Genomic DNA, 19,419 nt, shown 5'->3' with positions numbered 1-19,419 from the left:
TGCAGGTTGTTAAATATTCCTTGAACAGATGGATGATAATCACATGACTAAGGTGTTACTTATATGCCCTGCACCTTCACAGCAAATCTCTATCTTATGAGAAATAAGCAATTGGCCAAAGTGTCCCCCTGCTGCAGCTGCTAACTACCAAATTTCAGGATTGTCATTATTAATGATTCGCATTTACATGAGGGCCGTACGATTTTCCATACAGTTTTCTATTTTTATTTTGGACGACTCTCCCAAGAACACTCTCCCATTTTACGGAGGCCCAAAGAGGTGGCACACGGCTGAGTCAGTGCTTGGTCCTAGTTTGGTTGCAGTGATATCGGTGACTGTCCTTGCTGGAAAACCAGCTTCTTGCGACAGCTGGAAGCCATCACCCCTGATTCCTCCGACTCAGCCGACTGGGTCCTCTGTTCTCCTGGACGTCAGTTCGGTGGTTGAGGGGCTTCCCTGACCACCCTAAAGGGGGCTCCGTGACCAGGCACAACCACGTCCGCTGTGCCTAGGACCCTCTTCCGGCTCCGCTCCTGGGCCACCGGGTCTTCGCTCAGCGCTTGCCACGAGTCTTCGTCTCCACTGCGTTCAAACACATCGCCCGCCACCACCACGGTGCCCAAGACCGTGCCCGCCACCACTACGCTCACGTCCCGCTGGCCCCCATGGCCCGGCGTGGCCCACACCTCGAGCCCCGGCCCCAGCCGCAGGGGCCGCTCCTCACCTAGCCCGTGGGGGAAGTAGCGGCCCCCGGGGAGGCAGAAGTCGTGAGAGACCAGCAGAGCCGCCCCGGGAAACAGCCCCAAGTTCCCGATGTGATCCGAGTGTCCATGGGTGCCCACCACCAGAGTCACGTCTCCGGGGGCCACGCCCTGCCGCGCCAGGGCCCCCAGGAGTGTGTCCCGGGCCCAAGGGCCCCCGGTGTCTACGAGGATGGGACCACGGGCCGCCTCCTCCAGGGCGGTCTTCGCCCCGCCGCCCTCGGGCGGGGACTCTCGGTGGCTGGAAGCCGGGCCCCAGGCCTGAGGCAGCACCAACGTCACGGAGCCGTCGGCGCGCACCGCGTCGCCCACCCCCTCGGGCTCCGCATAGCCCTGCAGAAGGACCACCACCGAGTAGGGGTCGCCGCGCACCAGCAGAGGCGGCTCCCCGAGCAGCGGCTCGGTCTGCACTAGACCGCTCATGGCAGAAGGACGGCTGGGGAAGGAAAGTGGGGCTATAGGGGACTGCCCAGTCCCTTCGGGTTCCCACACGCGCCTGCCTCCGCCGCGTGGCACCTTCCAAGTCTCAGTTCTTTGCCACCCCCCCCGCACCCTTAAGGTGGTATCGCCCCAACCCCCTCCCGTAGATGGTATCGTCCAATCATCCCTTAGGGTGAGCTCGCCTGCCAGTCCCTCAGTGTCTTCGGCCGTCGCCACGCTCCTATGCGGTAGGTCCCCACCCATCACTCCCCTAAGGATATCCTCTTGATTCCCCTCATTCTAACCGGAGCCGTTCCCTGTCTTGGACTTAGTTTCACCGCTTCTCTTAATTCTTGCCTCTCCGTGTGGACACTGGCCCTCGGAAAAGCGTGAGGGATTTTGTCCCCAGCGAGCTCCCGTAAGCCCAGAGTATGGTGGCCGACGCGCGCTCCCGCACGCTGATTTTGAATTCCAGGGTATCCTCCCGCAGGCGCCGAGAGGGGCCGCACAGATCCTAGCCTAGGTAGTTATCAGCCGGGGACCCCTGCTAGTCTCCCTGAACTGCAAATTACAAAACACTACTAGCTTCTAACAGACGGCGACCAACGAACGGCTTATTCTGTGGGCGCTGCCATATCGGCTAGCTATGTTGTTTGCAGGTCAGTTGTTTGAAACTATAGGCTCAGCTGGTATTTTTAAAAAATTTACTAGCGATATAGAAAATTTGGCACCTGTGAAATCCCATGGTGGGCCCTCGGTGAAATTAATATGAAGTAGACCAAATATCTACCCCACTTATCAACATCACCCCATCCTGTTACAGTGTCCCCGTCGTGTTAAATTTGTTGGCTTGTAGCCTCCTAGATGTGTATAGGTCGTAGAGAATGTTCGCGCTGGCTTCTTCCTCGGAAGGGTCTAAAAACAGACCCCCGAGGGGCGAAGTGACTTTCCTAAGGCTCACAGCTCCAATGCCTTCATTGACCTCTGGGTGGGGTGGGGAGTAGGAGAGATATTTAAAGGGGAAAGCCTTCAATACTGTCCCTCCACACACCTGACAGTTAAGGGGCTAGATGGCAGGCAGAGGGCTGATCTGTTGGGGCAGGCCTTCCACCTACTGCTCCCACCTTTGTCCCCGTAGCCATGCCATGCTGCACCACCAGGATCCTGCCTGAGACCAGATAGGAGAGAACAGTTACAAGCCTTGGGGTGGGATCCCTCGCACATACACACAAACCCTTATGTGGGGCAGGGAAGGGATTGCTCAGACTTCAGAGGGTTCTTCTCCAGGACCCCTGCCCCTCCTGAGGACTCAAACAAAAGCAGGGGTCAAAGATCCTCTGGGTCACGCTTGGGGTGCCCTGGTGTGTTAGTCATCCCTTCCTCTTCCTCCTGATCTTGCTCCTCCTCCTCATCTTGCTCCTCCTCCTCTTCTGTCTTCTCTTGCCCATCTGTGATCTTTTCCTTTCCAGTCCAAGTTTCCTGTAGACACGCTAGGTTAGGTGATAGAAAACAATGTAGGTATTAGTCCTGGGAGGTTGTGGTCTGGCAGGAAGGGGGCCAGTCCCACACACTTACCAGTTTCAGCAGCAGGGAGCACATGATCTTCACAGAGAAAATGCTGTAGGGGCTGCTCCTGATGGTGGAAGTACCAGTCTCCCACAACATCTTCAAACTCCTCCAGCATTGTCTCACACTGATCAAATGGAAGGGTCAGAAGGAACTATGCTCTGCTGGGCTTTGGAAACCCTCCTCTCTACTCTTCACTCCCTTTCTGCCCATCCTACCTTGAAGAGGCAGGTAGCCAGGAGGCTAAACTCTGCTTACTAGCTGTGTGGTCCTCATTCATTCATCAAACATTTACTAGTACCTGTTCTACCAAGTAGACTATTAAACTCTATGTCTCAGGCTTCTTGCCTATAAAATGGGAAATGGTAATAGTACCTACCGTGTGAGGGTGCTTTGAGAGGAAAATGAGGCAGCAGCTGGAAAGTATGGGAGCCTGAATCTGACACATAGTAGGTGCTCAGTAAGTGGTAGTAGATATTATTAGCCTCTACTATTACTCCTTGATATGCTCCTGGGCCCACTTCAATCAATGATAGAGTCCTCACTCTGCCCCCTTCTCTCTGCTCAGAGGTAGACCTCCCTAGGATCTAGCTCTCCCCTCAGGCTCCCTTCTCATTGCCCTGGCAGTGCATTACCCCATCCTACCTGCTTCTTGAGGAATGTGACTTCCACGCTGGGCTCGTCCCACAGCTCCAGAGGGATCCCCAGATCCACCTTCACCCCCTTCTGCACCAGACCTTTCAGTGTTGCCATGGTCTGACTCTGACCCTGAAAGATAGGAATCTAGAATCAGCCGAGCCCCCTGCCCCACCTCTTTTTTCCCCTTTCTGCCATATCAGCACTGTCAATTACTGGAGACCCAGGGGTGAGCTCCATTGAGGGTGAGATGAGGGAGTCTAACAATGGGGTGGTGACACTCTCCAGAGCTGGAGGGAGATGGGTCCCAGGGGATATCCATTGTTGTTTCTGAAAAGTGGAATACTGCCCTAGGGAAGGGTCTGACCTTGGCATATCTCAGTGAGCCCTTGCGCTCAGCATGAACACTGTAATCCAGGATCCGCTCACACAAATTCTCCAAGGCCTCTTCCAGCCTTGTCTCTCTGTGGGAAGAGGGGAAACAAAGACTCCTTGGATGCTGTAGGCACTCCCAGAGCTCCCTCAGGGGTTGGAAGGTAAGGGAGCACCAAAAAGAACTCACGAAACACTGTAAGGGACATGTCTCTTCCTCTTGCCCGTGTCCAGCACCTGCCCCAGCTCCAGCACCTCTCGAGATCGGCCAGTGCGACTCAGCTCTTCCTGTAGCTCCAGGCTTAGCAGCTTACACACTAGATGTCCAAAAGGATGTGAAAGACAAACAAACATACCAGCAACTCATTCTGTAGATGAGCAAAAGCAGCAGAACGTGACGGTTACAAGTGCAGACCGTGGAGCCAGACTGGCATGGTTAGAATAGTGACTCAGCCACTTAATAGCTATGTGACAATTCCACTGTGCCCTGGCTTCTTCATCTCTAAAATGGAGGTAATAATATAATAGGACCTCCTGTGGAGGGGGGTTGTGAGGATTAAATAGATCAATCTACATAAAGCCCCTAGGATAGTGCCTGGCATATAGTGAGCACTGTATGTGTTTGCTTTTATTCTGCAGTTATTTATTGAGCTCCTATATGTACAACAGCAACATAGCAATAAGACCCATGACCCCATCCACAAGACATTGCTGATGCAGTTGGGGACAAATAAAATGATGACAGTGTGCTGTGATGGGCCCTGCACTAGAGGTTAACAGATTTAATCTCATTAGGAAATGCAAAATTCATGAAATTGTCATGTGTTGACTTCCTACCGGCTTGTGATTTCCTTAAGGATGAGCGTTGTGTATGTTCCACCACTGTCTTCCAGCAAATAGCACCTGGCCTGGCATGAGGTGGGTCCCAAAAAAAGGGAGTGGCCTATACAGAAGTGCCACGCAAACTAAACACAGGGCAGGTAACAAAAGTGCCTAAAATGTTCCAGAGACTACGCTAGGACCTCAGAGACAGGTACTCTCCTTTCCTCCACGGGCTTAACAATATAGTGGGAGGTGACAAAAGGAAGAAGGTTTCCAAAGGAATTGACATCTGAACTGGGCCTTGAAGAACCAAATGCAGAAGGGAGAGGGTTATTCCAGGCAAAAGGAAAAACAGTGTGCTAAGGCACAGAGGTGCAAGAGGATAAGGCAGGCTCGGTGACAGGTGAGAAGTTCAGCGAGGCTGAAGCATGGGCACTTTGAGGAAGGGAGTTGAGGTACCGAAATGTAAGAGAGGTGGGGACCATACAACAGAGACTGTGTCAAAAATGGCTGTATTCCGACCACAGCAGGAGGCCTGCAGAGATGTTACAGCAAGGACTGACATGACCAGGTCTGTGTGTAGAAAAATGACAGGCGTGGGGAGAAAAGCAGGGACACAAATGAAGGAGAGGTTAGGTCCAGGTCATGCAGAATACTGATAATGAAATTCACTGTGGAATGAGGTGAAGGGAAAAAGAATCCAGGAAAGAAATTAAAGTCAGGAAAGCAACATACTAGGGAACCACGGCACTCAATGGCCCAGCTCTTAAGTGTCTCTTCTCAGCTGCACACGTCCCCCACCGCTGTGGTGCAGCCATATAAGATGCTGTTCACACCAAAATCCATAAGTATACATCCTCTGCAAACCCTTACACCTACGGGGAACCTCCTCCACTTATGTGGCCTCCTCTCTCCTTTATGAGCTTCAAGGGCTTATTTCCTTACCTCCAAACCTGCCCCAGGAGAGCGTGGGGCCTGTAATTTGAGAGCGTCTCTGAAAGGGTGGAGCAGAGGATGGCCAAAAGGTATGAGCCTCATACCCAGCTCCTGCAGGTTCCCCAGACTTAGGTTTAGTGACATGGCGGAAACACACACTTCAGATGCTCAGTAAAGTGGGCGATCCTGGGCACGATCTCTGAACTACAATTCCCACAAATCACTGGGGCTACGCTACTAAGAAAAAGCGGGCTCCCTCTGGATGTCCTATGGGAATTGTAGTGCCACAGTTGTGGGGTAGCGCTCTACGCTCCCTCCTTTGACCCCCTTCAAATTCAGCCAGAGTCTCCCTGAGGTCTTCAAAGAGATCTAGTGACCCACCCATCATGGTCCATTTGGTTCGGCCCAGACTAAAGAGATGGGCAGAGGGATGCGAATAGGGGCTAGCTACTCCCTTCAGATACCTTCGCATTTGCTGGGCAAGCGTTCTGTGTCATCGTCCTCCTTCGACGTCCCAACCCAAGCGCCGTACGCAGCCAAAATGAAAAGCAACATTCCCAACCGCACAGGTCCCATGACAAAGTGCTCTCCAAACCAACAACCCCTTGCCTTCAAACCAACTTCGTGAAGGCAGCGGGCCCTTTAAATTTCGAGGCGGTGCCGGCGGGAACTTCTAGCCAGCCTGGCTTGCGAGGCGCACGCGCAGTCCCGGCCGGAAAGGAGGTGGAGCCTCATAGCGCTCCTGGCTGTCCCGCCTCGGTTTTGTGGCGCCTCTTGGGGTCCTGGCCGCCGGGTAGTGAAGGAATAAACTGAAGTTAATTGCAGCAGGAGTATGTGCTCCTTACACGTAGACAGAGAAACCCGTTTTTTATACCACTTCAGGCCGTGAGCCTAGGAGACTCATTCCGGCTCGGGGAAGGGGCAGTGACTTGCTCTCCGTCTCTACCAGGACCTGCTCCCGGGAGGGGGCGGGGCGAACATGGCGCCGAGCGCCGGGTGAGCGGTGCTTTGGCGGCGGTGAGAGACTTTTAATGCGTGGGGCGTTCGGCTGGCGGGGAAGGGTCTGAGTGCTACCCGGGACTAGGCCCTTTGAAGGGCCCATGTGGGAACCGGGAGGAGGGCGGTGGGTTGTGTGTCCGTGCGCGAGGGGACTCCGTACGTGTATGTTTGCATTGGGGGATGTTGGGGGGATGAGGTGGGCTCTCAGCGCCTTCTTTCGCGCTGTACCCGTTGCCTGGGGACCTTCGACTCGCTTCCTTGCCGGGGAGGCCACTACCGAAGTCTAGCTCATGTTAACCATCTTCTGTGAAGCTTTCCTGCCGACTCCACTGACCTGAGGGGCTCCTGAGGCCGTAGCGTGTTTCGTGAGCTGTTTACTGGCAGAGGGTACGGAGGGTATTGAAGGATTAGTAAGAGTTCGCCATTGACCTGGGACACGACAGCGTCTTGTTTACCCAGTGCCGGGCACAGAGTATGTGTTGAATAAATGTTTTCCGTGAACGTACGACTTAAAACAGTGGAGGCGGAGACCAAATTCTCTTTGGCCCCCGTGCTCACCCCTCCAGAACGCCCCCATCAGTGCCTCACCGTCAGTCCTAAACACTTTGACCTTAGTCTTCCTAATGCTAACTCCAAGCGAGCCACTCTCCTTTTGGCCACAAAGCAGGTTCCAAACTTGGACCTATATCTTGTTCATCAAGAGAATAGTGGTGCCATGAATTCACTGAGCCCCTACATCTCTAAGCCCTACACTTCATTAATTTATTCAGCAAGTATTTACTGAGTACCGTGTCTCGGGCATCAGTCCGGGGTCTTGGAATACATCAGTGAACACAAAGGGAAGGTAGTGGTGGTGATAAACAATTAGAAATGATACAGTGTATATTAGCAGATGTTAAATTTTTCCGTGGGGGAAAAAAGAGCAGAGTGGCGTTGGAGTGTGGTATTAAATAAGGTGATGAGACTAGGCAGCCAAGCTAACATCTGGGGAAGAGCATTCAAGGCAGAAGGAAAAGAGCAAAGGCCAAAAAGCAAGAGCTTGCCTGTGAGGTTTGAACAGCAGGAGGAGAATGAGGCTGGATCAAGATGGAAGAAGGAAGGAAAACAGATCAGAGATGTGATTGGAGTGAGGGCAAATTATGAAGGGCCTTATAGACTATAATTAGGATTTTGGATTTTACTATAGGGTAAATGTGGAGCCATTCCAGGGTTTTGAACAAAAAAATGACCCAGTCTGATTTATGTTTTGACAGAATCAGTCTGGCTGCTGTGTTAGGAAGAGATGTGGGGAGCAAGGGTGGAAGCAGGAAGACCTTGTCAGGAGACTATTGGAATTAGCCAGGCGAGATATGGTGGTGACTTGGGCATGCCGTTGGGAGTGGAGGAGTCAGGTTGGATCACCCAACTGATTTGATGTGAGGGCTCACATAAAGAGTGAGTGCCTGGATAGATGGCATTGCCATGAAGATGAAGAAAACAGGCTGGAGCTGGTGGGGGGCGAGAGATCAGGAGTTCAGCTGTAGAAGAGATTTAAGTCGACAGTTTGATATACAACACTGGGGTTAGGAAGACCGCCCTGGGCTGGGGATAGAAATTTGGCCATCATCCGCCTGTAAGCAATACTGAAAATTGAGGGTAGTTGACATTACCAAAGAAATTAAGTGTAGCTACAGAAGAAGACCAAAGACTGAGCCCAGGACACTCCAGCATTAGGCAGTTTTATTTATGTATTTTTTTAAGATGAGAAGAGGAAGAACTTGTCAAGGAAACCGAGGGGGGTGGGGTGGCCAGTGAGATAGGAGGAAGCCGGGAGAAGGTAGTGTGCAGTGAAGAGTGTCTTCAGGAGGGAGTAGTCTAGCTATACTAGATGCTGCCAGCAGGTCAAGTCTGATGATGACAGAGAGTGGACCTTGGATTCCACAGTGTGGAGTCATCGGCGACCTTGATGAGCTGTTTCAGGGACCTGGTGGGGTCAAAAGCTTGATTGGAGTAGGTGCAAGAAAGGAAAGGAAGTAGAAACAGGATAATTCTTTCAGGGAGTTTGGTTGCAAGGAGGAGCCGAAACATGGGGCTCTTCTAGAGAAAGTGGAATGAAAAGTAACATTTTTTTTTTAATTTTTAAAATGTTTTTGTTTTTGAGAGACAATGAGAGCGTGAGCAGGAGAGGGGCAGAAAGAGAGGGAGACACAGAATCCAAAGCAGGCTCCAGGCTCTGAGCTGTCAGCACAGAGCCTGATGGGGGGCTCGAACTTGAGAACTGTGAGGTCATGACCTGAGCCAAAGTTGGATGCTTAACCACCACCCAGGCACCCCAAATTAACATTTAAAATTTTTAATTGTGGTGAAATACACATAACATAAAGCTCACCATCTGAAACGATTTCAAGTGTACACTTTAGCGGGATTAAATACATTCATGATGTTCTACAACCGTCACACCATCCATCTCCAGAACTCTTCATGTTGTAAAACCGAAGCTCTGTCATTATACACTAACTCCCCATTCTTCCCTCCCCTAGCCACAGCAACCCCATTCTGCTGAGTCTATGAATTTGACTCCACTAAGAACCTCATAAGAGTGGAATCATAACACTGTTTGCCCTTTTCTGGCTCCCTTATTTCACTCTGCATGGTGTCCTCAAGGTTCACCCATGTCGTAGCATGTGTCAGAATCACCTTCCTTTTTCAGGCTCGATACTAGTCTGTTGTGTGGATAGACCACTGTCTTGTTTTCTTGAGAAGGGAGAAATAAGTGCATTTAGGAGGCTGATGGGAACCATCGACCAAGTAGGTTGAAAACGCGGTGGTGATGCAGGGAGATGGAAGCAGTGTTGGAGTTGGCAAGGGGCACGAATGGCTTCTCTACGGTAACAGGCAGGAAGGCAGAAGATGTGGGCGCCAGTGCTGTTAGGTTGGTGGATGCAGTGGGAGTCTACGGGGGTCTCTTCTAATGGCGTAAAGTGCGGAGGAGAGGTGGTATGTAGGGCAGGGGAACTGAGTGCACTGAGGTGTGGTATGATTGTCAGGCAGTTTGCGATCATTGGGGCGCTGGGTGGCTCAGTTGGTTAAGCATCTGACTCTTTTTTTGTTTTTGTTTTTTTTGAAAGAGGGAGAGAGAGAGAGAATCCCAAGCAGGCTCCACACTGTCAGAACAGAGCCCTACACAGGGCTTGAACCCACAAGCCATGAGGTCATAACCTGAGCCAAAATCAAGAGTCAGACACTACCGACCAAGACACCCAGGCGCCCCAAGTGTCTGACTCTTGATCTCAGCTCAGGTCGTCATCTTCTTCTTCTTTTTTTTTTTTTTTTTTGATTATTCATTTTGAGAGAGAGAGAGAGAAAGAGGTGGGACAGGCAGAGGGAGGGAGAGAGAGAATTTTAAGCATGCTCCACACCCAGCATGGAGCCTGACACGGGGCTTAATCTCATAAACTAAGAGATCATGACCTGAGTGGAAATCAAGAGTCATATGCTCAACTGACTAGCCACCCAGGCACCCCTCATCTCAGGTCTTGATCTCAGGGCCGTGAGTTCAAGCCCTGCATTGGGAAGAAACCCAAAGCTGGGAGGATGTAAGTAACTTGCCCAAATAACCCAGCTAAGTAATCTAGGGCCAGGATTTAAATGGAAGACACGTCTGTTCTCGTATATTTCACTTGCATGGCACCTGGCACAGAATCAGAGCTCAGTACATTTTGTTGAACCGGGTCAGATCACTACCTGCTTCTCTTACACCCAATACTAATTACACGGAGATGGACACGTTTATTTTTTATCTTTTCTGCCCACCCCATACCCCTGCCAGGTCTCCCATCTTTCCACCCCGGGGTATCACTCTTTGGGGGAGGGAGAGAGAGGCTCCAGAATGGCTGAGGAGAAGAAGCTGAAGCTCAGCAATACCGTGCTGCCCTCGGAGTCGATGAAAGTGGTGGCCGAGTCCATGGGCATCGCTCAGATCCAGGAGGAGACCTGCCAGCTGCTGACAGACGAGGTCAGCTACCGCATCAAGGAGATTGCACAGGTACCGCAACCGCTCCACCCAGCCCTTCGTTGTGTTAAGAATGCTGCCCAGGCCCCCTTCTTCCTCAGGCTCTTGAGTTGATGTTTGTTCTCCCACCCCCAGGATGCCTTGAAGTTCATGCACATGGGGAAGCGGCAGAAGCTAACCACCAGTGACATCGATTACGCGCTGAAGCTAAAGAATGTCGAGGTGATTGGGACACGTGGGACTGAGGTTGGCAGGGTTGGTGGGGGGCAAGATGGTGAGACCCATCCTCCCTGACACTGCATTTGCCTTCAGTCATGCCTCCTTGGGCTCCCTTCTCATCTCAATGTCTCTTTCTCTCTCTCTCTCTCCTGATCCAGCCACTCTATGGCTTCCACGCCCAGGAGTTCATTCCTTTTCGTTTCGCCTCTGGTGGGGGCCGGGAGCTTTACTTCTACGAGGAGAAGGAGGTTGATCTGAGCGACATCATCAATACCCCTCTGCCCCGGGTGCCCCTGGATGTCTGCCTCAAAGGTTGGGGCGGGGATTGCAGGGTGGCGGGGAGGAGGAAAAGGGGTTGAGGAGGCTCACAAGTGAAGAAGCCCTCAGCGTGAGATCGCTAGGGAGTTGCAGGAAGTGGGGACAGGACGGAAAGCACATTCCTGGTATGGAGTGACTCCCTAGTGTCCATGTCCAGCCATTCAACTTGACACCTTCTTTCCTCACAGCTCATTGGCTGAGCATTGAAGGCTGCCAGCCAGCTATACCTGAGAACCCACCCCCAGGTAACCTCATCTGTGCCCAAGACCCACCCCTCTCTATCTCATGTCCCCTCTCCTTCCTTTATATCCCCTGCCACTCTCGTCACTCCTGCTGTGACGGCTTTCCCACCAGCTCCCAAAGAGCAGCAGAAGGCTGAGGCCACAGAACCCCTGAAGTCAGCAAAGCCAGGCCAGGAGGAAGATGGACCCTTGAAAGGCAAAGGTCAAGGGGCTGCTCCAGCCGACGGCAAAGGTCAGTATTGCTAGGCTGGGCTCCTCGGTGCTCCTGCCAGATGGTGATTTGTGAGGTGGCTGAGGGCAGGACAAGGGGTGACACCTATGGCTGGAGAGCCCTGGAAAGGATCAGGAAACCTGAGAGGAGCCAGGTCCTGGGTCTCACTGGGCAGGGAGCAAAGGTTTGTCCGGCTCTAGGCCTCTTCTGGAGCCTTCGTGTTCAAACCTGTCTTGGCAATTCACACAGGGAAAGAGAAGAAGGCACCACCCCTGCTGGAGGGGGCCCCTTTGCGACTGAAGCCCCGAAGTATCCACGAGCTGTCCGTGGAGCAGCAGCTGTACTACAAGGAGATCACTGAAGCGTGTGTCGGCTCCTGTGAGGCCAAGAGAGCGGTGAGGCCCTGCCGACCTGCTTCTCCCCGCCTGGGGCATTCCTTCTCTCTGGAGTCTCAGGAATCCCTCCCCATCTCTGCCCCCCCGCGTCACTTGCTCCCTCCCCACTGCAGGAGGCGCTGCAGAGCATTGCAACGGACCCAGGGCTCTATCAGATGCTGCCGAGATTCAGCACCTTCATCTCAGAGGGGGTGAGAAGAGGCAGAAGGCCAGGACCCAGGATGAGGTTCCGGGCGGTGAGGAGGCAGCGGGGGGAGCTCATCAGAGGGTCTCACTGCCCTGTCACTTCCCCTTCCCGCAGGTCCGTGTGAATGTGGTGCAGAACAACCTGGCCCTGCTCATCTACCTGATGCGCATGGTGAAGGCACTGATGGACAACCCCACGCTGTATCTAGAAAAATACGTGAGCAGCCCTGCCCACCCACCTTTCAGCCTGGGGTCGGGGCACCTGGTTGCCACCAACAGGAAGCCATCCTCAGAATTGGCCAACTTGCCACTTCTCCCTTAGGTCCATGAGTTGATTCCAGCTGTGATGACGTGCATCGTAAGCAGACAGCTGTGCCTGCGGCCAGATGTGGACAATCACTGGGCACTCCGGGACTTTGCTGCCCGCCTCGTGGCCCAGATCTGCAAGCATTTCAGCACGACCACCAACAACATCCAGTCCCGGATCACCAAGACCTTCACCAAGGTGAGCAAAAATGAGGAGTGTAGACGATCTTGTATCTCCACCCGAGGGTGGTGACCAGGACAAAGAGCTTCACCCACACCAGAGGCGGTTCAGCGTGGCTAGGGGAAGTGACAGTGGAAAGATGCGGGAGACGGACAGGGACTGGCACCTGGGCCACATCTGTAGTGTCATAACAATCTACAACATAAGTGTGTTCGCGAGACTTATTCCTTAACAATTAGCCTCTCGGGCCCCTTTCCCCAGTATATCTTCCTTCCCCTTGCAGAGCTGGGTGGACGAGAAGACTCCATGGACTACGCGGTATGGCTCCATCGCAGGCCTGGCAGAGCTCGGACACGATGTGAGGCCCCCGGCGCGGGGAACACTGCAAGAAAGGAGGCATCGTGGGTCCTAGTGGGCAAGGGCCCCACCTGCAAGGCCCTGTGGTGACCCGAGGGCCCTGGCTTGTCCCCTTCCTTTCCAACAGGTGATTAAGACTCTGATTCTGCCACGGCTGCAGCAGGAAGGGGAGCGGATCCGCGGTGTCCTGGACGGCCCCGTGCTGAGCAACATTGACCGCATTGGAGCTGACCATGTGCAGAGCCTCCTCCTGGTGACTAGAACCCCTGTCCCTGCCCTCCCCCCAATCCTTCCCCCCGCCACTCCCCCCCACACACACACAGGCACGACAATCAGTAAACAGCTGTTGTCTTTTTTTTTTTTTTTTTTTGGGACAGACAGAGACAGAGCATGAACGGGGGAGGGGCAGAGAGAGAGGGAGACACAGAATCGGAAACAGGCTCCAGGCTCCGAGCCATCAGCCCAGAGCCTGACGCGGGGCTCGAACTCACGGACCGTGAGATCGTGACCTGGCTGAAGTCGGACGCTTAACCGACTGCGCCACCCAGGCGCCCCCAGCTGTTGTCTTTTATTCACTCATCGAATTTGCCTCATGTGTTCTGAGCCCAATACTGTTGTGCAGATGGAGAGACAAAGGCAAGAGGTTAAGTAAGAAATAAGAGACCTTAACTGTCAGCCTGTGACCCTGCCTAGACTGGACCGCCCCCGAGGCTTCCCCATCACTGTGCTGCATTCCAAGCAGGGCATCCCCCTGTGGACCAGCCACCCCTTAGAAATCACAAGTGTTTTCAGCAAGTTTCCCCATCCACACTGGTGCTGCCTGGGGTTCCTCACACACACTGCCAGGCCAGCAGCCTGGCCTGCAACACAACGCACTGGAGTAATGGGCAGTTTCCTTTCTCACCCCTTCCTTGTCACTTCCTGAGCGTCCCAGCTTTCCACCTACCTTGTTTTTCTTGGCTTTCTCTGCAGAAACACTGTGCCCCTGTTCTGGCAAAGCTGCGCCTACCACCTGACAATCAAGACGCCTATCGGGCAGAATTTGGGTCCCTCGGGCCCCTCCTCTGCTCTCATGTTGTCAAGGCCCGGGCCCAGGCTGCTCTGCAGGCTCAGCAGGTCAACAGGACCACTCTGACCATCACTCAGGTCAGGGACTGGGGGGAAGAGGGGTCTGATGAGGAAACATGTGGGAAGGGGGCAAGCAGGGGGGACAGGGCCATGGTTCCCTTCAGGGTGGGGGACTCACAGACGCACGCTTGCTTTTGTAAAACACAGGGCCCTCTGAGTGAGACTTGGGGGGTCTGAGTCCCCTTAGCGGATGATTTTTCAACCCAAGGGAGACCCTCTGAGGAGCAGCAATAAGTGCCCCTCCTTTTCACATTTCCTTCCTGCCTCTTCTTTGTGCAGCCCCGGCCCACGCTGACCCTCTCCCAGGCCCCTCAGCCTGGCCCTCGGACCCCTGGCTTGCTGAAGGTCCCTGGCTCCATTGCACTGCCTGTGCAGACCTTGGTGTCTGCGCGAGCTGCCGCCCCGCCTCAGCCTTCCCCTCCTCCAACCAAGTTTATTGTCATGTCCTCATCCTCCAGCGCCTCATCCACTCAACAGGTACTGGGACCCAGGTGGGACTGGGGAAGGTGCGGAGCACGACCAGGGTTACCTCCAAGTACCCTGGGGGCCCCAGAGTAGAGCCCAGTCCCCCCTGGGCCTAAAGACAGGAGCAGGAAGGAGCACTTCACGGAGGCCATAAGGCATAGCTGCTCATCCTGAGCTCGGGTCTCAGGCCTACAGGCACCTGAGCAGGTGAATGAATCATCAGCTCTTCTGCCGGAACAGGTGAATTCTCCCCCAGGCAGTGCCTCTCCTTTCTCCCCCCAGGTCCTGTCCCTCAGCACCTCAGCCCCTGGCTCAGGCTCCACCACTACCTCTCCCGTCACCACCACGGTCCCCAGCGTGCAGCCCATCGTCAAGCTGGTCTCTACTGCCACCACCGCACCCCCTAGCACTGCTCCCTCTGGTCCGGGCAGCGTCCAGAAGTACATCGTGGTCTCTCTTCCTCCTACAGGGGAGGGCAAAGGAGGCCCCACCTCCCATCCTTCTCCAGCTCCTGCCCCATCCTCAGCCCCCTCCCCGCTTGGGGGCAGTGCCCTTTGTGGGGGGAAACAGGAAGCTGGGGATAGCCCCCCTCCAGCTCCAGGGACTCCAAAAACTAATGGCTCCCAGCCCCCTGGCTCTGGCTCCCCTCAGCCTGCGCCTTAATGCTGTCACACATCTGCCAACCTTCTTCTCTCCCCGATTCCCTCTCTTTCTCTCTCTCTCACACACACACACACACACACACACGCTAGGTGGAAGGAAGTAATGGTTTGCTTCTTCCATGTTACTTTTAGATATTGTACAGCCAGTTCCTCAGAATAAAAGTTTGATTTGTAAATTCTGATCCACCCCGGCCTTTCCTGTGTCAGGTACCACAGGAAGGTCAAATATGTCAACTAGGACTCGTCTCCTGGACTCTCAGGACTCAGGACATTTCATCCAGGTCCATGACCATGGTCTGGAAGGGTGGAAAAGACAGTATCGTCCTTCTCTGGTTCCACAGACTACTGCCTTTGCTGCCCGCATCCTCGTCTGGGGAGCCTCAGATCCGAATGACGTAGGCATCACTGTGGCTCAGATGTCGCACCCACTTGTGGGGGTTGGCATTGCCGCAGGGTCTGAACGCCAGCCTGAGGAAGCGCACCTGGAGGCCAGAGCACGTGTGCCGGGGAAGTTCAAAAGAGAGGCTGGCGGGGCCCAGCCCCAGCGGAGGGGCCGTGGTGGAGGGTCCTTGGCCAGAAGGCCCAGGGAGACCTGGAACATCCATCTGTGAGGGACAGAGGCCAGGGAAGGGTGCTGAAGGCATAGAGGAGGGAGGGCATGGGGCTCCGGTCCAGTGCATGAGGAGGGGTGGTTGGGGCTAAACATGCAGCTGGAAGAGAGGGTCTCAGGGAGTCGGCAGCTCGTACCTGGAAAAGGCCTGACAGCTGGGAGCCGCCTTGCACCCGAGGCAGGTCCCAGTGGAGGGCTCCGTCCCCGAGCTCTGCCTTCTGTTCAGGGCCGCTCAGCTCCTGAGACAGGCTGGAGTTTGGGGATGACAGGCGCTGCGCTCAGCCTACCTTCCTGGGACAGGCTGGTCCCACCCTCCCTGCCACCACCCTGTTACCCTGGGGAAGCTGGCAAAACCTCCCGGGCCCTGTGGCTGCAACACTAACCTAATCACCCCTCGCGGCAGGGGAAGGTGCAGCCTGACGTTGAGAGCTTGGCTGCCAAGAAGAGAGGAACAGAGTCAGTCCCGGGAAGGCAGTGACTCGTCCCCCCTCTTCATTAACGCCACTAGCGCAGGTGTTACACCCACCCCCCTCCCCAGCCTTCCTGTCTAACTGAATGGGATTCCGAAGCTGACGGACGCATCCGAAGGGGGAAGCAACAGGTATTTGGGCCCTGTGTCCTGCCCCATGATACTGAACGAGGCCTGGCTAACCCCCCACTCGTACCTCTTCGGGGGCAGGTCGCATCGTAACTTCAGGTAAACCTGGAGCCTGGGTGAAAGGGACGGTTCTGTTACTCACTGGCCTCTCACCATCCCCACCCGGGACCCCCATGCAGGGCTGCTGCGTAGGTCGGTCATGCCCCAAGCAGGAGAGAGAAGGGATGATATCCAGCCCAACTCCACTAAGGGCTGAGTCTGCATAGGGGGGAGGGTGCCTTTTTCTTGTACCTATTATCATCCCTCCTCCACAATGCGCTTTGGGAACATATATGCATTAGCTTGGACTTCGGGAAAGTTCTAGAAGAGAAAAATGGTCTTACCTGCCTGAGCCTCGGTCCCACTGCACAGAGGGAAAGAGCCGGAAGGGGAGTGGGGAGGGGAGGTCGTCTGAGAGTTGGTACCGCATCACAGTCAGCTGAGACCAGACAGGAATGGAGGTCAGTTTGGTCTCCTCACACCTGAACTTGCCTCCCTTCCCAACGGAGGATGGAAAGTGCTAGGCCAGCCCAATCCTGACCTCGCCCTGAGGGGGCTGCAAGCGGAGGATTCGATGAGACTCAAACTCCTCAAGGAGCACTGAGCTGTGAAATGAGACCTCATCCACCCGGATTCCTGGGCCGTAACCTGGAGGGAAAGAAAGTGTCCTCTCCTAACCCACGTTGTGGGTGAGAAGAGCAGCAAGGTGGTAGCTGGGGGAAAACCCATCTCTGTTCCATGAAACTTTTGGTGGCAACCTGTACCTAGGAGAGAAGGACCCCTTTTCTTCTCACCTCTCAGTTCTGACTTCCCCACACAAAACTCTTCTGTCAGGCCAATGCGCATCTCTGTCACAGAAAAGAACAGAAAAGGCCACCAGATACCAACATTCACATACCACCGAGAAGCCCGTTCCAAACCCGACCCTGGGCTAAGCCTGCAGACTTCTCACCAGAGCCACTGGGAAGAAAGCTCTTGAGCCGGATCTCTCCCTGCACGTCTACCTTCAGCAGCGAGCCCTAAGAAGAACGGAGAGATCAATGTCCCGAGGTGACACCCCGCCCCCGACCCCATACATTTCCCAAAAGCCGTCTATCCTCTGCTCTAGGGCTGGGGGCCCAAACTCACGTTAGATGCTATCAGTACAGACAGCCTCTCGACCACATCCAAAAACACTTCATTCTTTTGGCTCTGAAGAAGAGAGGGGATTTGGAGGCTGAGTGACCTGTGTTGTGAAGTGCACAGGCAGAAAGGACAGGCCAGTGGAAGCTAGGGCCCTGGGGTGGGGACATGGGGAAGGGAAGGGATCATCCACGTCTGGGAACACCAGGATCTCGTTCTCTGGTGTTCCAGGAAAAACTCAGAGGGTCTGATGCATCTCACCTGGTCAGAGCGGCTGGACAGGACAGGGCGGCTGGCTGCACTGCTGGGGGCCACTTTGCTCTGCTGCGTCTCAGCCCCAAACTGTAAAGCACCCAAAGCGAGCAATCTTCAGGTTTGACACTACCCACCACCCCTCCTCCTCCTCTTTCCCTCAACTGACCAAGCCAACACTGCTGAGGTCAAAGAGACTGAAGGGCTTGCTGACCACAGCCTCTGTCTGGATGAAGTTTCTCAGCATCTCTGTGGATGTGGTCTGCACGTAGCCATAGTCCTGTGGGCAGAGGAAGGACAGCCTGTGGGAGGTCAGTGGAGAGAAGGGGTGGAAGTGAATGGACTTAGCCTCCCACCCACAGTGCATATCTGCAAGGAATGGGGTGCAGTGAGGGAAATGCTTGGCCCTCACCAGCACTTCATCCAGGAGCTCATAGACAAGAGCCACGTTGCGGGAGATGGTCCCCTCGCCCAAGGAGCCACAGTAATCGCCCAGGAGAGTGGCCAACCTGAGAAAACGAGTCGGAGTGTGCATATGCCCCTCCTGTCAGATCCCCGCGCCCAGGTGCCCAGCCCTGCCCTCCTCACCGGGAGAGCAGCTCTAGGAGGCTGAAGGGAGAAATGTTCTCTGAAGTCGTGGCCACCAAATAGAGGCCGCTGTGTCTGATGTGAATAAAATGACGGTCATCGTGGTGCTGAGGCAGAGGTGGGGAAGAAGCATTAGGAAGAGAGCTGTGATTAAGGGCCCGTGAGACTTCCTAGCAGTGTGCCTTGAGAACCCTGGGCATCCCCCCTGGGGTCCAGCTCCCAGACATGTCTGGGGAGGTAACCAATAGTACCCACCCCGGAGTTGCGGGGGGATTGGGACGTGAGAGGAGCCTGTGCCTGGTGCATTGTTAGCTCTTGATAAACTTGAATTCACATTATTTGGCGTAACGTACCCCCCAAGCGGAAGCTCTCAGGGAAACAGCCCTGGGAGGAAGGAGGCGCCCTCCCCACCCGCCCCCTGCCCGCCAGGCGCATCCCCGACTCCCCGCCACTGGTTACCATGACAACCGGGGACTCATCTCCGGGCAGTCCCGTCAGCTTCCGGTAGAAGAGCTCGGCCACATCCCGACCACCACTGTCCCCGCGGACTGACCGGGTGGAAGAACAGCTAAGGAGCCAGCGATACAGTCTGGCCCTGGGGCACCACTCCCACCCAGGGCCCCCACTCCTGCCCCGTAGGTCAAGGATACAATCCTTGTAGATGAGCGGGTCCCCTTTGGAGGAAAGAATGAAGAACTGGGAGATCATGGCGGCTCTGGAGAGTAGGCAGGGAGACAACGAAAGTTGGGCCTGCCCCGCCCTGCGGCCCCGGAACAAAAGGACGAGCGTACGCTGGCCCTTTAAGAGCAATTGTCCTCCCGCGCCACCTCAGACCGCGGGAAACCGGCGTCCGCCCCGCCTTTCCGTCCCGGTGCAGGAGCCTCTTCCCTGTCACTCAGCCCAGGCTCTCCGGGTGATTGGCCGAGGCTGGGGCCGGCGGTGAGTGGGAGGGGCAAAGAGCCTCCTCTTTGATAGGCCCGCACGCGGCGGCGCCGGTCACGTGAGGGGCGACGTTTCGCGCCAATTTCGGTTGGTCC

General features: G+C 54.8%; 4 protein-coding genes across 5 annotated transcripts; 1 reads left to right on the top strand and 3 right to left on the bottom strand.

Annotated features, from left to right (window-relative positions):
- Positions 1-197: 197 nt before the first annotated feature.
- Positions 198-1,326, bottom strand: MBLAC1 (metallo-beta-lactamase domain containing 1). Its single transcript, XM_047089609.1, has one exon. It carries the CDS (start codon positions 1,182-1,184, stop codon positions 432-434), a length of 753 nt encoding a protein of 250 aa, XP_046945565.1. The 5' UTR covers positions 1,185-1,326; the 3' UTR covers positions 198-431.
- Positions 1,327-1,871: 545 nt separating this feature from the next.
- Positions 1,872-6,182, bottom strand: CNPY4 (canopy FGF signaling regulator 4). The gene is made up of 6 exons (XM_047089610.1): positions 5,978-6,182; positions 3,946-4,072; positions 3,751-3,847; positions 3,393-3,515; positions 2,757-2,874; positions 1,872-2,671 (listed from the first exon to the last, which is right to left on the bottom strand). The coding sequence occupies exons 1-6, from the start codon at positions 6,087-6,089 to the stop codon at positions 2,508-2,510; spliced, it is 741 nt and encodes a 246-aa protein (XP_046945566.1). The 5' UTR covers positions 6,090-6,182; the 3' UTR covers positions 1,872-2,507.
- Positions 6,183-6,368: 186 nt separating this feature from the next.
- On the top strand, positions 6,369-15,349 carry TAF6 (TATA-box binding protein associated factor 6). 2 transcript variants are annotated; one of them, XM_047089572.1, is made up of 15 exons: positions 6,369-6,530; positions 10,321-10,536; positions 10,639-10,725; positions 10,881-11,034; positions 11,229-11,285; positions 11,395-11,514; positions 11,743-11,888; positions 12,002-12,079; positions 12,190-12,291; positions 12,397-12,579; positions 12,845-12,919; positions 13,046-13,171; positions 13,891-14,064; positions 14,326-14,523; positions 14,794-15,349. In XM_047089572.1, the coding sequence occupies exons 2-15, from the start codon at positions 10,381-10,383 to the stop codon at positions 15,172-15,174; spliced, it is 2,037 nt and encodes a 678-aa protein (XP_046945528.1). In that variant the 5' UTR covers positions 6,369-6,530; positions 10,321-10,380; the 3' UTR covers positions 15,175-15,349. The 2 variants fall into 2 exon arrangements, with proteins under 2 accessions (XP_046945528.1, XP_046945527.1); XM_047089571.1 differs by having other exon boundaries at positions 6,491-6,509.
- Positions 15,265-19,231, bottom strand: AP4M1 (adaptor related protein complex 4 subunit mu 1). The gene is made up of 15 exons (XM_047089602.1): positions 19,033-19,231; positions 18,842-18,930; positions 18,383-18,489; positions 18,207-18,303; positions 17,964-18,074; positions 17,804-17,884; positions 17,549-17,611; positions 17,373-17,439; positions 17,215-17,268; positions 16,962-17,068; positions 16,765-16,859; positions 16,449-16,493; positions 16,167-16,217; positions 15,921-16,032; positions 15,265-15,778 (listed from the first exon to the last, which is right to left on the bottom strand). Exons 1-15 carry the CDS (start codon positions 19,088-19,090, stop codon positions 15,554-15,556), a joined length of 1,362 nt encoding a protein of 453 aa, XP_046945558.1. The 5' UTR covers positions 19,091-19,231; the 3' UTR covers positions 15,265-15,553.
- Positions 19,232-19,419: the final 188 nt, after the last annotated feature.

The sequence above is a fragment of the Lynx rufus genome, unplaced genomic scaffold (assembly GCF_022079265.1).
Source record: "Lynx rufus isolate CCGP_SWC_20201006 ecotype Redwood Valley unplaced genomic scaffold, mLynRuf1.p SCAF_27, whole genome shotgun sequence".
NCBI classification, from domain to species: domain Eukaryota; kingdom Metazoa; phylum Chordata; class Mammalia; order Carnivora; family Felidae; genus Lynx; species Lynx rufus.
This window is presented reverse-complemented; position numbering and strand designations above follow the sequence as displayed.

Coding starts and splice junctions, on each gene's coding strand:
- MBLAC1 (XM_047089609.1), bottom strand. CDS start 1,184: ATGAGCGGTCTAGTGCAGACCGAGCCGCTGCTCGGGGAGCCGCCTCTG.
- CNPY4 (XM_047089610.1), bottom strand. CDS start 6,089: ATGGGACCTGTGCGGTTGGGAATGTTGCTTTTCATTTTGGCTGCGTAC. Junction 2,875..3,392: donor TCACATTCCTCAAGAAGCAG/GTAGGATGGGGT, acceptor CCATTTGATCAG/TGTGAGACAATGCTGGAGGA. Junction 2,672..2,756: donor GCTCCCTGCTGCTGAAACTG/GTAAGTGTGTGG, acceptor CACCTAACCTAG/CGTGTCTACAGGAAACTTGG.
- TAF6 (XM_047089572.1), top strand. CDS start 10,381: ATGGCTGAGGAGAAGAAGCTGAAGCTCAGCAATACCGTGCTGCCCTCG. Junction 11,035..11,228: donor CCTGGATGTCTGCCTCAAAG/GTTGGGGCGGGG, acceptor CTTTCCTCACAG/CTCATTGGCTGAGCATTGAA. Junction 14,524..14,793: donor GCGCCTCATCCACTCAACAG/GTACTGGGACCC, acceptor TTCTCCCCCCAG/GTCCTGTCCCTCAGCACCTC.
- AP4M1 (XM_047089602.1), bottom strand. CDS start 19,090: ATGATCTCCCAGTTCTTCATTCTTTCCTCCAAAGGGGACCCGCTCATC. Junction 17,069..17,214: donor GGGGAAGTCAGAACTGAGAG/GTGAGAAGAAAA, acceptor CTTTCCCTCCAG/GTTACGGCCCAGGAATCCGG. Junction 16,033..16,166: donor CTGCCGCGAGGGGTGATTAG/GTTAGTGTTGCA, acceptor CCCAAACTCCAG/CCTGTCTCAGGAGCTGAGCG.